The sequence below is a fragment of a genome, unplaced genomic scaffold, assembly GCF_019419815.1.
Source record: "Pyrus x bretschneideri cultivar Hongxiangsu unplaced genomic scaffold, Pyrus_bretschneideri_v1 Contig44, whole genome shotgun sequence".
In the NCBI taxonomy this organism is placed as follows: domain Eukaryota; kingdom Viridiplantae; phylum Streptophyta; class Magnoliopsida; order Rosales; family Rosaceae; genus Pyrus; species Pyrus x bretschneideri.
In genome coordinates, this window is record NW_025999768.1 from 3,174,451 (window position 1) to 3,186,666 (window position 12,216).

Consider the following 12,216-nt stretch of genomic DNA (forward strand, 5'->3'; position numbering starts at 1 on the left):
ATACTACTTTGTAGGCCCAATCCAAAACGTATAAAAGACGCAGTGGATGTCAACAAGTGATGAAATTTGAGAGAGCAGAAATGCTGAGACGAAAGCCAACCAAGATCGAACTCAAAATCGAAGACAAAGACGAACTCGAAGAAGCTCGCAAGCTGCGCGCCGCCGCCTCCTCCACCACAACCACAACCACCGCCGCCACTACCCTCCTCCACCACCTCGACCGCGCCAAAGACACCTCCTCCAAAACGCACCGCATCGGCCTTCCTCAGTAATCGAAGCTCGAACGCCCTCAAAAAACCTTCATGTCTCAAATCCCCAAAGCTCTGATGGAAGTCGAGGTCAAGCTCAGGCTCCTCGACGCTGCCGCTCACCGCCAAGTCACCACCCTCCTGGCGCCATTCCTCGTCGCCACGCATCGCCAAGAGAATTTCTTTTTTGACGGCTCCAAAGCCGAGCTCTCGGCCCGCCGAGCGGTTCTCCGGCTACGATTCTCCGACAGGAGTCCTCTCTGCGCCGTGACGCTCAAGGCGCGGGCGGTGCTTGTCGATGGCGTCAGCCGAGTGGAGGAGGACGAGGAGGAGTTTGATCACTCGATCGGGCGGGCCTGCGTCGCCGAGCCGGATAAGCTGATGGCCGCGGAGTCTAGGGTTTTGAGGAGGGTGAGGGAGGAATTTGGGGTTTTAGGGTTTGTGGGATTGGGAGGATTTAGGAATGTGAGGGATGTGTATGATTGGAAAGGCTTGAAATTGGAGGTGGATGAGACTAAGTATGATTTTGGTACTTGTTATGAGATTGAGTGTGAGAGTTCTGACCCTGAAGGAGTGAAGGTGGTGCTTGAGGACTTCTTGAAGGAAAATGGTGTTCGGTATTCCTACTCCGAAGTGTCAAAGTTTGCGACTTTTCGAGCTGGGAAGCTGCCCGTTACTGAGTGAATGTGGTAAGTTTTGTGATTCAATTGTGTTTGGAAATTTCTGTTCTTTTGAATACTTCTGATGTGATCTTACAATGTGGGGTTGTGAGGAATTTTGGTTGCAACAAATTTGAATTTGGTGACTTTGTGGTAGAATCATGTGTGTGGATGTTTAGTATTGCAATGGCATGGTTGTTTAAGTGATTGAAGCTTTCGGGGGTATGGCGGAATATGGATTTCCCTTTGATTTTGTGTCGATTCTGCGAAATGAAATCTTTAAAATGCTGATATCGCCTTGTTCTTCTATCCATTAAGTAAAGAACAAGTTAGTGCACCATTAGCTTCTCAGTTTTAATTCAAGTATGATCATTTCATTGTTGAGTTTTTAAGATTTCTTTCAACGAGCGGAAAATCGTTGTTTGCTTTCAAACTAGAAGGAGCTGAAAAAGGCAACAACAGAGTTCGATAATTTTACCCTTTCTATTTTCCTGGTCCGCCATGCCTAGACTAAGACTTCAACCCCGGTACCCTCGAACCTAGTTGTTTTCTGCAATTTTCAATAATATCATCACCACCTTTGATCATTGTAGTTTTAGTTGATTCAAATATTTCTTTTAATCGCATATGTCATGATATCTTGCTTAACCTAAATTATCAACCTTCGATTCTATATATGCATAGTTCTTCTTCCGTCATCCTCAGTGATGTTAGTCTGACTATGCGATACTCATTGATGGTATTGCAGCCAACCATGTTCCTTCTCTTTTAAACTTAAGCAAGATTTGCTGGTTGAATGCGAATTCATGTTTTCAAAAGCTGTGGCTGAGCATTTCCTTTCAGTTTAAAAGACCGTTGACGGGCCTTGCAGGATGTGGTCTATATATGCATCTTTCCCATGGAACTCTGCAAATGCTGGATGCCTTTTATTAACGTTTGTTGTTACGTACCCATTACTTTGTAGGTTATTCAGCAGAGCGCAACTGGAAAGGATGAGGACGTCTCCAAATCCCCGAGATCACTGTACTCTGCTTCTGTTCCGAACTTCATCGTCTCATTCTATTGTCATAGAACTCCAATACTTTCTTAACGCAAGGACGTCGGCAAATTCCATTGTTTGTAATAAATTGCACTAATGTCACATTATATGTTTTCGTAGCGTAAATTGTTCATCGTTAACATGATATATACTAAGCTCTGAGAGCGCGTTTGATTGAATGAACTAGGACTAGGACTACGACTAGGATTGGACTGTTTAGCTCTAATCCCAGCCTAGATCAAACGTAGGCTTATTAGCAACTGGATAAAAGCAACCGTTGGTGGAACGAACGGCTGCTGTAGGTGATCACAATGTGTGCATCTCTCTTATCACATGCACATCTTTCGTTCCACCAACACGAAGTGCGAGTAATGATAGACCTGCCCTCGACGGAAATAAGTGTTGAAGAAACAGATGGTTCCTTTCCTTTCAAGACGACGAACTCCTGGACAGCTCAAGAACCAGTTGGTTTCTCCAAGACAGCAAACAAGAGAAGAAAGAAACAGTTGGTTTCAGTCAATTTTATGAATCCCAAACTTATATAAATCGATCAAAGAGGTTTAACAGAACATACGAAGATTCTCAACGTAACATCAAAGACGTCTACTGATTTTCATACGAGAACAATGTATCTCGACGATAACTAATAACATCTGCGGTTCATTAAGGGCAAGGAATGCAAATTCTACTCCGATCAAACTGACAAGCTAAATTCTGCCTCACTACTTCATAACTCCTTACTGAAACGGAAACAACACAATGGCAAAGGACTGGTGGCTCCTCTTCTCACTTCCTCTTCTTAGCAGGTGGCTGTGGAATCTCTTCCTCCTCTTCTTCCTCTTCTTCTCCATCCTCATCTTCATCATCGTCATCATCACCATCGTCATCATCGTCGTCTTCTTCATCATCATCCTCATCACTGCCTCCGTCGCCATTGGCTTCAGGATCATCCTCTGGATCTCCTTCTTTATCTGCCCCTTCGTCACCTGAGAAGTCCTCATCTCTGGCATCATCATCCTCTGGGTCATCCACCTCCTCATCATCTTCATCCTCGTTGTCATCCTCTGTATCACTAGCATCTTTGTTTTCCACACCAGGTTTTTCCACTTTGAGAAGTTCTTTAAAAGGAAACCTGAAGAAGGAAGCAACAGTCGCCAACTTAGATTCAATTATACCCTCAAAAACCATTGATGCTGGTATTGGATGAACAGAAAAACAATTTCATTACCTTCCTGTGATTGCAGTCAATTCCGGTGACATATTGATACCATTCATCAGTGCCCCAGTCTGAAACAGCGATAACTGGTGTTGGTGAACAGCTTTTAAAAAGAGAAAATAACAAATAACACAAGGCTTTCGTTTTCTGTAAACATGCATATCCCAGTTCATAAAATGGTTTTTAAAACTGGCATTAAGGCATGCGGCTCATAATGCAGCAGGCGAGCCCAGCAAACCAAAACAAGTTTGCAAAACATACTTCATAGCTTATCAACAATGGTACAATACCAAATCTGGTCGACAACAAAATAGAAATCCCAATACAAGGTCTACATCACTCCATAATATGATAAACTAAACAAACTTTAGCCAGATGTTCAAAACTAAAACTACCGCAATATGTGGTCAATGTAAAATCCGGTGCTACAGCCCCAACAACAATTACATTTATAGTGTTAGGAAAGTTAGAAAGTGCAGAATTGTTATCTTAAACGCAGAAATGGTAACACCATATATGCAATGTATGCACAAATTTTTTTGCGGCAATACTCTGTTCTCATGACGGGGTCTAAATTAGGTCATTTTAGTAAATCTATTGTTCTAAGTTTATAAGTATGAAAAGGAATTATGACTCCTCATTGTATTAATGCAATCACAAAATGGAGAATAAACATGAACTTAAAAAAGAAATAACGGTATATGAAAAAGATTAAAAATTTATGTCAGCTAAAACCAACTAGAAACCAAGAGCATAGGAAAACAATGAAAGCGAACTATTCACAAGAAAAACCAACTAGAAACCAAGAGCATTAGGAAAAGAGCGTCAAGAAGTTTGTAACATTACATCCAAGCGATTTAGTTTCTACACAAAATTTCGACAAACAATACAAAATAAAGCAACTTTAACACAATGCTACATTAAAAAATAGAATGAAAGTGAACGATTAACAAGAAAAACCCACATTCTCCAGAACCTGATTAAAATAAATACAAGTTTTAAGACAACATACAATCAATAATACAAAGTGCTTTTCTAAAAAAAGAAAGATAAGCAGAAAAAGGGCTTTTCTTCCCCAAACAACCTAATACATAAAACTACCAAATTCCATCCCTTAAATTTATCAAAAAAAAAAATGATTCAAATTTCAAAACCATTGTAAAAGCCCGAAAAAAAAAACCCCAAATTCTGAAATAATAGTTCAGTTAAAAAGCTGCAGATTTTTTAGATCTCGAGCAGTAAAAAGTAAAAATCACAACAAAAGCATGAAACTTTAACACTTCAATCCATGTCACAATACTACACACAAAATTATGAACAAATAAGAGCAATTTAAGAGAGAGAGAGAGAGATAAGTATACCGCAAGGAGCAGCAGAGCAAGGGAGTTGTGAGCAGCAACGACAGTGTCGACCACCATTGCTTCCAAAAGAGAGCCAACCCAGATGCCCTTTTTCTCAGTGGCGCACGACTCCATCTTCTTCGCTGCAAAAAAAACCTCAAAAATAGACAAAAAATCAGAGCAAAAATTGCACAAACAGAGATAGAGAGATATACAGAGAGAGAATGTGTGTGTGTGTGTGAGGAGAGAGAGGGACAGGGGAGGAGAGAGAGGGGCAGTGAATTTTGAAGGGTTTTCTGGTTTCGGGCTAAAATGTCTGGTCAACTGGGGGAAGGTAAACCCACTCAGGCTTTGTCCGGTTAGGGTTTTTTTGTCTCTGAAATTTCTACAGTCACCACGGTAGATTTATACCTGCTGACTAATTGCTGATTAGGTAATTTTATCGGTCACTTAAGATAAATTTTGCGTTGACTTATCGGGTATTGCGAAGGTCGTGGAAGGATAGAGATCTTGTCCAATTTCATTATCTCGGATTTAAAGATCGGACAATTCGAATCATTTAAATAAAATTTAATAGCTTTTATTAATTTATTTTGTTGACTCACGTCATACAAATTAAAAGTTATGATATTTCTTCCACACAAAATAAAAGCTCAAATTTTCTAATTCTTAAACTTCAACAGTGAAATCTGAAAATGATCCAAATTCGTCGCGGAAAGGAACCAAATTTTCATACATATATGATAATTCAATTTGAAATCTCGCCGCCTCCGCCTCCAGCTGCCAAACCAAGCGGTCCAAGTCCACCTCCAACACTGATTGCCAAGGCCAAGCCTGACTCCGCCGCACATTGAGGTACCGTTTGGTACGTGAAACGGGACGGAACAGAGTGGGACAAAGCGTTCCGTTCCACGTTTGGTGCGCCTAAAACGGGTGGAACGAGCTGTTCTACAGGACGAGTTTTGGGTGAATTTTCGTTCCATCTCACCCCCTGGAACAACTCGTTCCACATCCGTAGAACACAAAATTATAACCTCTCCGTCTCCTTCTTCTTCCACCTTGTTTCCATCCGATGGCATCTTTGCTCCCGCTCCGTTCCGTTCTATTCCGTCCTGTCTCGTCCCGTCTGCATACCAAACGATACCTGATTGCATAATGAATTAATTATAATAATTTTGTTACTACCTTACTTTTTATAAGAATCAAACTAAGACCTTATATTTTCAAGTACAAGTTAACATGTCCCGTTTTTGTTACGTGATATATCTTCATGTGTTATACAAGCTAACAAAGTATTTAATATGTCACTTTTGCCACATGATATATTTTCACACTTCGGATATTGATTGACTCGAGATTTGGCAATTAGGCTAAAACATCACTCGTAAAATAAATAAAAAGTGAAAAAAAAAAGGGAAATGTCGAACAAAAATTTAGAAAAAAATGTTCAAAAATATTTTTAAAATGGCTGAAACGAAAATATTTTTGTTACTAATTTTTAGTAAAAATGTAAGTGAATTATAAAAAAACACTTGAAGTGCTCGCTATAAGAAGCACATAACTGGTATTTCATGCATCAAGCACTTCAAGTGGTTTTGAAATCCAAAAACATTATTCTTAAAAGCGCTTCCAAGCAAGTTTAATGTTTTTTTTTTTTTGTTTGTTTGTTTGTGTTGTTTGTTTGGAAACAAGGGAAACAGCCAAGGCAAAGAAGCCAAAAGAAAGACAGGAAAGCCTACAGAGAGGCAAACACCAAGGAAACAAACAAGTAGTGAACAGGGGTAGGACATAAAGACCCCTCCACCGAGTGGAAGCGTCATCCCAAACACCACCACAACAAACTTAATGTGGACATGGCAGACCATCATTGTTCAAAACAAAGATCAACGAAGATGGGGGCCGATCAACCCAAACAACATTACTCATCTCCGAAAAACCAACCAACGCAAGTTCATGCGCCGCACCATTAGCTGTAGACCAGTCTAATGTTTTTAGGTAGTAAAAAATAACCCATGTGATACAAAAATTAGGATTAAACTATTAGAGTGAAGTAGGATTTAGCTCCAAATTTATAAATTTTATGTAACTCGTTAATTATCAGCATGTTAGCCTACATATGAAATTAACTTTATTTTTTTAGTCTCACAGGCAAACAATTAACAAAAAATTAACACAACTTTGAATTTTAAGCTTAAATACTAACAATTCTACAGAATTTAAATCCTAATTTTTTTTTTATCTTCCAACTACGTTATCATTATGTTACTAAAAATCCAATTAGTCCAAAAATGAAATATTGGACTTTGGCCAATGATAATCCATAGGCAAATCCTTTGGCTTCGTCTCTCCCGTTCTCTCTCTCTCTCCACCACCCCAGTCAACACGGCCGGCTTCGCAGAAAAACCCTAAATTCCCAACCCCAGTTCGATTGATTTATTTAATCGCAAATTGAAGGTCAACGAAACTAAATAAAAGCCAGCTCCGCCGGTCGTGCTGCTCAATTTTTGGTTTTTGCCCGTAGAAATGTCGTCGGAGATCGAGGTCGTCGAGGATGAGGTCCAAACCGGTGATCCTGGATCCGTCTCAGCCAATTCAACGAACAACAATGGCGACGCCAATCGGATTGGGGAAGAGAGTCTGCGAAACGACGTGTATACGGCGGCTGCGTATGGAGATTTGGAGAAGCTTCAGAGATTGGTGGAGTGTGAGGGTTGCTCTGTTTCCGAAACCGATGGTCTCGGCTACTATGCCCTCCAGTGGGCCGCTCTCAATAACCGCACTGCCGCCGCCCAGTATATTATTGAGGTGAGGGTTCTTCATGCACTCTCTGCCCCCAATTTTTATTTGTTTTTGCATTTCCATGGAGTTAGGTGAATTGGGTTTTCTTTGTTTTGATGGGTTTATGAAATGTGCTTAAGTTGGTTATGCTAATTCAAGATTTCGTATTGATTGGAGGAGTTGTAGATAAATTCTGTGCTACTTGGTTAACTAAAAATCCAACCTTTTTCTCATAATTCTTCTCTTCTATCTAAGAAATGGAAAAAGAAACTGAGAAATGAAATTTTCGTTCTATAGATTTTTGCTTTAGAATGACCATTTCGTAAGAGAAAAAAAGTGAAATTTAGCATTGGGCAGGTTGCTATTGGTTTTTCTTGATGTTATTTATGATTGTTGCTGTTTTTTATTGAAAACAAAATCGTATCCAGGATAAGTTTGTATAACAAGTATGTTACTTGGTTTTGTTAATGCCAGCATGGAGGAGATGTGAATGCCGCAGATCATACGGGGCAGACAGCATTACACTGGAGTGCGGTGCGGGGTGCAATCCAGGTTGCGGAGCTATTACTGCAAGAGGGTGCTCGGGTGAATGCTGTCGATATGTATGGCTATCAGGTCAGTTTTACTTCATGCTCCAATTCACAATCCTAACTAACCCTGCTTAAGATAATAGTATGGTTTGTTGATTATGGATCTTGGGAGAGAAAATTGGTGTGTAAAACTTGTCACCAAGATGTGTATTCATATCTGTATCTTAGTATCAGCGAGTCTATGTACGATATTCACATTGTTAAATGGATTTTTCATGTAGTTATTCCATAAACTAAAGATCTTTAGGTCATGTGTGTTGCTGGTAATTTTGATCAATTTGAGTCAAATCCAATATTAGCAACCAGCAGCTAATCATTTTCTTCAGTTGTGGCTACTGAAAGACATGACATCTAGTGATACAATGTAACAATATTAAACTGAAAGTGGATAACTCAAATTTTTGTTGTTTCGCACGCTTGTTTTATGTTAGGCTCACGGTTTTGCTAAAAGCTTTGAGGCCCCATTTTGACCTATAAGTTTGCTGAAAGAGCCTGAAAGATAACTGATCAAAATTGATATGATCACAGACAACACATGTTGCGGCTCAATATGGTCAGACAGCTTTCCTGTACCATATTGTTTCAAAACGGAATGCTGACCCTGATGTTCCTGATAATGATGGGAGAAGCCCTTTACACTGGTATGTGACAATATTATATTTTGATTTCTTGTGAATTGTAACTACTTCCCTACCGCTTTCCAGTGATATGTTATATTTTCTACATGGAAAATGTGCACTATGTTTCTGCTTTTATCATGTAAATTTGATTCACTCTTTTCCTTTTGTGTTTAGGGCTGCTTATAAAGGTTTTGCTGATTGCATACGTCTTCTTTTATTTCTGGATGCATACAAAGGACGCCAAGATAAAGAGGGTTAGTACCATCTCCGTTCCATTATTATATGACTAGGTTATGGATGCTGAAATGTGCTTTTGTTTCACCTATTATGCAAAATTATTAATTCTTTGCCTTTTTTGTGACTCAGGTTGCACTCCTTTGCATTGGGCTGCTATCAGGGGTAACTTGGAGGCATGTACAGTGTTGGTACAGGCTGGAAAGAAGGACGACTTAATGGTTACAGACAACACTGGCCTTACACCAGCACAACTTGCCGCTGATAAGAATCACAGACAAGTTGCCTTTTTCCTTGTAGGTGTTCCATAACCAAACACTTTTAACATTGGTTAGTAATGTTCTTATTTGTTCAGTGAATTTGAGGACTTCAGTTTTCAAGCTGTGCAATGATCTGATGAATCCTTTAAACTTTTGATTGGTTCTTTTCTGGGACTTTTATGTTTAGAAAGAATGCCTCGTAATATCTAACAAGTGGAGAATATTGGTTTTGTTGTTTTCTTCTGTTCTCACTACAGTTTTATTTATAGACTTAACAGGAAGTTCCTTGATGTTTTTCTTTTTTAGATTGGTGCTTCTTTCTGGTTTGAGCCGTACATATAATGTGTACACGGTTGGATTCGTAAATGAAAGAATGGAAAGAACTGATCATGCTCTGATAAATTTGATTCTGTAGGGGAATGCTAGAAGACTGCTTGACAAACGCTGTGATGGGAATAGTCGTCTTGGAGGAATTTCAAAACTAGGACTTGCGCCACTACTTTGGTGTATAATCTTTGTGCTGCTGGTGACCTATACTCATTCTGTCATTATGGGTATCTGCCCTGAACTTTATATGAAACTTCAGTATGTGCCCTTAATGTAAGGATTGTACAATACTTACGCTGACTCCTCTCCCCCGTCCAACTTTGTTGCAGCACCAAGTCTGCCAAAATTAACAGCTGGATCAGTTTTTGTTGCATGGCTAGGAGTTTTCCTAGCAACATCCGGGCTTGTTATGTTCTATAGATGCAGCAGGTACGATATAGAGAATTTCTGAGTTCCATGATGTTAATTGCCTACATGTTAACCATTCACTCTCTGATTATCAGACCTGTGGAGTTTTGTTGATACTTTAGCTGGCTGTAGACTGACTGCAATGATGAAAATAATTCATGTTCTGTCTTGTGCACACACACACACACATCGTTTTGGGGATGTATGCATAGATATTATGGTGCCATCTAGAGCAATGTCACTTAATTAAATGTTTGGTTGATTATTTTTTTTTAATTGCTCTTATTGCAGCAAGGATCCAGGTTACATCCGAATGAATGTCCATGATTCACAAAATATGAAAGATGATGTTTGTACCGTACCTTTCTTCATCTTATCTTATTTCCGCCTTCTTTCCACATAATATTTTATTCCATCTCTGGCCGTTCCACTTAAGATTTCTTACAGTTAAGCTTATTATTATGACTGTCATATCATAGATAAGAATCATAATGTGCTCTTGACTTGCCGTATGTTAACACGTTGGTTTCTCATTTTTTTAACAGGAGCCTCTTTTGAAGATTGAGATAAATAATCCTGCCTTGCTAGCTGGTAATTGGTCTCAGCTCTGTGCAACGTGCAAGGTACTATTGGTTGCCTACTGTGGTACTTATATATGACCCTTTTATGTTCTTAGAACGTATCACCTAACATACTTGCTGGCGTTGTCATCAGATTGTCAGGCCTCTTCGTGCAAAGCACTGTCCAACTTGTGATCGTTGTGTTGAACAATTTGACCACCATTGCCCCTGGGTATCCAATTGCATTGGCAAGGTGCACTGACATAAGTTTTGGTGTTCTGGAATGTTTTTCCAACTTTTTCATGTTATATTAGTTTAATCTATTCTCTTTCTTCATGCTATACAGAAAAACAAATGGGATTTCTTTGCTTTCCTTGTTCTGGAAGTTTTGGCGATGCTGTTTACTGGAGGGGTTACTCTTATGAGTATGTTCCAGTTTTTTTCCAACTCTATTTTCTGAAGTTTCTCTAGGCATAGAATCGTTTGCATGCCGATATGTGCTTCAATCCGCTAAGGGAGATTAATTTTCTTCTTTCAGGAGTTTCGAGCGATCCATTGTGTCCATCTTCTTTTGGAGCATGGATCAATTTTGTTGCTACTAGACATGTGGGTGCTCTTTCATTTTTTATAATGGATTTCTTCCTCTTCTTTGGCGTGGCGGTTTTGACCGTTGTCCAAGCTTCTCAGGTAAATTTTATTTTTAAAATTGAGTTGCTCAATATGAAAACGAAAAAAACCTAATATCGAAGACTGTTCTGTTCTGATCTGAAAAGTACAAATATTTCTAGATGTTTTTCTCCCCACAGCAGCAGCTCTATGTAAAGAGCGTCTTAGCGATTTGTTAGTCAATAATCTCTCTTGTTGCAGATATCACGGAATATTACAACAAACGAAATGGCAAACATGATGCGCTATAACTACCTTAGAGGCCCAGGTGGTGGGTTCAGAAATCCATTCGATCACGGAATAAGGAAGAATTGTTCGGATTTCTTGATCAAGGGTTACAACGAAGATGTGGAACACATTGAAGAACCGGCTCATGATGAGGAGGGAATTGGAATGAGGGATATAAATTCTTCAAACTTGCAGAAAGGGGACGCCTATTCTCACCGCAGAAACGGCAACAGTCACGTTGTAATCGATGTAAATTCTAATTCGACACCACATCACGGTCACGTTCATTCTGCCCATTGCAGCCATAGTAACAACCACGGGAAATCGAAAACTGAAAACGTTCCAGTAGGATTGGGTCTTGGCCTGGGACGGAACAGTGCCCGGTCTGTTGTAGCTTCATGATAGTAATTTTGATGGCCTGAGTGTAGCTGAAGATCTGTTGTGTATTATAATCATATTTGTACTTCAGCCTTTTTTGTAAGTGATTGTCACTCCTTATAAAAGCAATTTGTTTAAATTGATCCTTCCACACCCCCCCCCCCCCCCCCAACAGCCGCGGAGTTATTCAGCTTTTTTGGCAAGTGATTGTCACTCCTTAAAAAAGCAGGTCCGCGAAAGTTCTGGGATCTTGGTTGGTACGCACTCCACCATAACGCATGATCTTGGTTGGTTCTGTTTTAGGGTTCGTGTGGGACTGCTTTTGTAGGAAGTCCTTTTGCTCATAAGTGCTTTTAACGAAACCGAAAGTCCTTACAAGCACTTTTATGTGCTTCTACGAGACTATGCCTCAAAAGCACTTTTAAGTCTTCTTGCCAGCTAAATCTAGATAAGGTCAAGACATTGATAACATGACAAAAGTTTTACCATTCATTATTATTCTTTTAATAAAGTTTGATCAACTTGACAATTCGTCTCTAATTTTTTCAATAATTTTATCCCTTAATAATATAAAATTACAAAATGCCTATAAATTTAAAGTTCTGTACAAATTTCATTTTACATCTGATTCCCATTCCGCTTACGCCCACGCTTGGTTGAGGTCA

The 12,216-nt window shown here is 39.5% G+C and overlaps 3 protein-coding genes across 4 annotated transcripts; 2 read left to right on the plus strand and 1 right to left on the minus strand.

Annotated features, from left to right (window-relative positions):
• The first annotated feature begins 63 nt into the window (after positions 1-63).
• LOC103953859 (triphosphate tunnel metalloenzyme 3) lies at positions 64-2,125 on the plus strand. Of its 2 annotated transcripts, none has more exons than XM_009365660.3 (2): positions 64-937; positions 1,872-2,125. In XM_009365660.3, exon 1 carries the CDS (start codon positions 303-305, stop codon positions 930-932), a length of 630 nt encoding a protein of 209 aa, XP_009363935.2. In that variant the 5' UTR covers positions 64-302; the 3' UTR covers positions 933-937; positions 1,872-2,125. The 2 variants fall into 2 exon arrangements, with proteins under 2 accessions (XP_009363935.2, XP_048423422.1); XM_048567465.1 differs by lacking the exon at positions 1,872-2,125 and adding an exon at positions 1,656-1,855.
• Positions 2,126-2,456: 331 nt separating this feature from the next.
• On the minus strand, positions 2,457-4,883 carry LOC103953858 (pheromone-processing carboxypeptidase KEX1). Its single transcript, XM_009365659.2, has 3 exons — positions 4,524-4,883; positions 3,175-3,233; positions 2,457-3,078 (listed from the first exon to the last, which is right to left on the minus strand). Exons 1-3 carry the CDS (start codon positions 4,635-4,637, stop codon positions 2,733-2,735), a joined length of 519 nt encoding a protein of 172 aa, XP_009363934.2. The 5' UTR covers positions 4,638-4,883; the 3' UTR covers positions 2,457-2,732.
• Positions 4,884-6,794: 1,911 nt separating this feature from the next.
• On the plus strand, positions 6,795-11,690 carry LOC103953856 (protein S-acyltransferase 24). Its single transcript, XM_009365658.3, has 13 exons — positions 6,795-7,307; positions 7,755-7,895; positions 8,399-8,511; positions 8,665-8,744; positions 8,857-9,020; positions 9,400-9,538; positions 9,641-9,740; positions 10,011-10,068; positions 10,265-10,342; positions 10,434-10,532; positions 10,626-10,704; positions 10,818-10,966; positions 11,147-11,690. Exons 1-13 carry the CDS (start codon positions 7,026-7,028, stop codon positions 11,573-11,575), a joined length of 1,911 nt encoding a protein of 636 aa, XP_009363933.2. The 5' UTR covers positions 6,795-7,025; the 3' UTR covers positions 11,576-11,690.
• Positions 11,691-12,216: the final 526 nt, after the last annotated feature.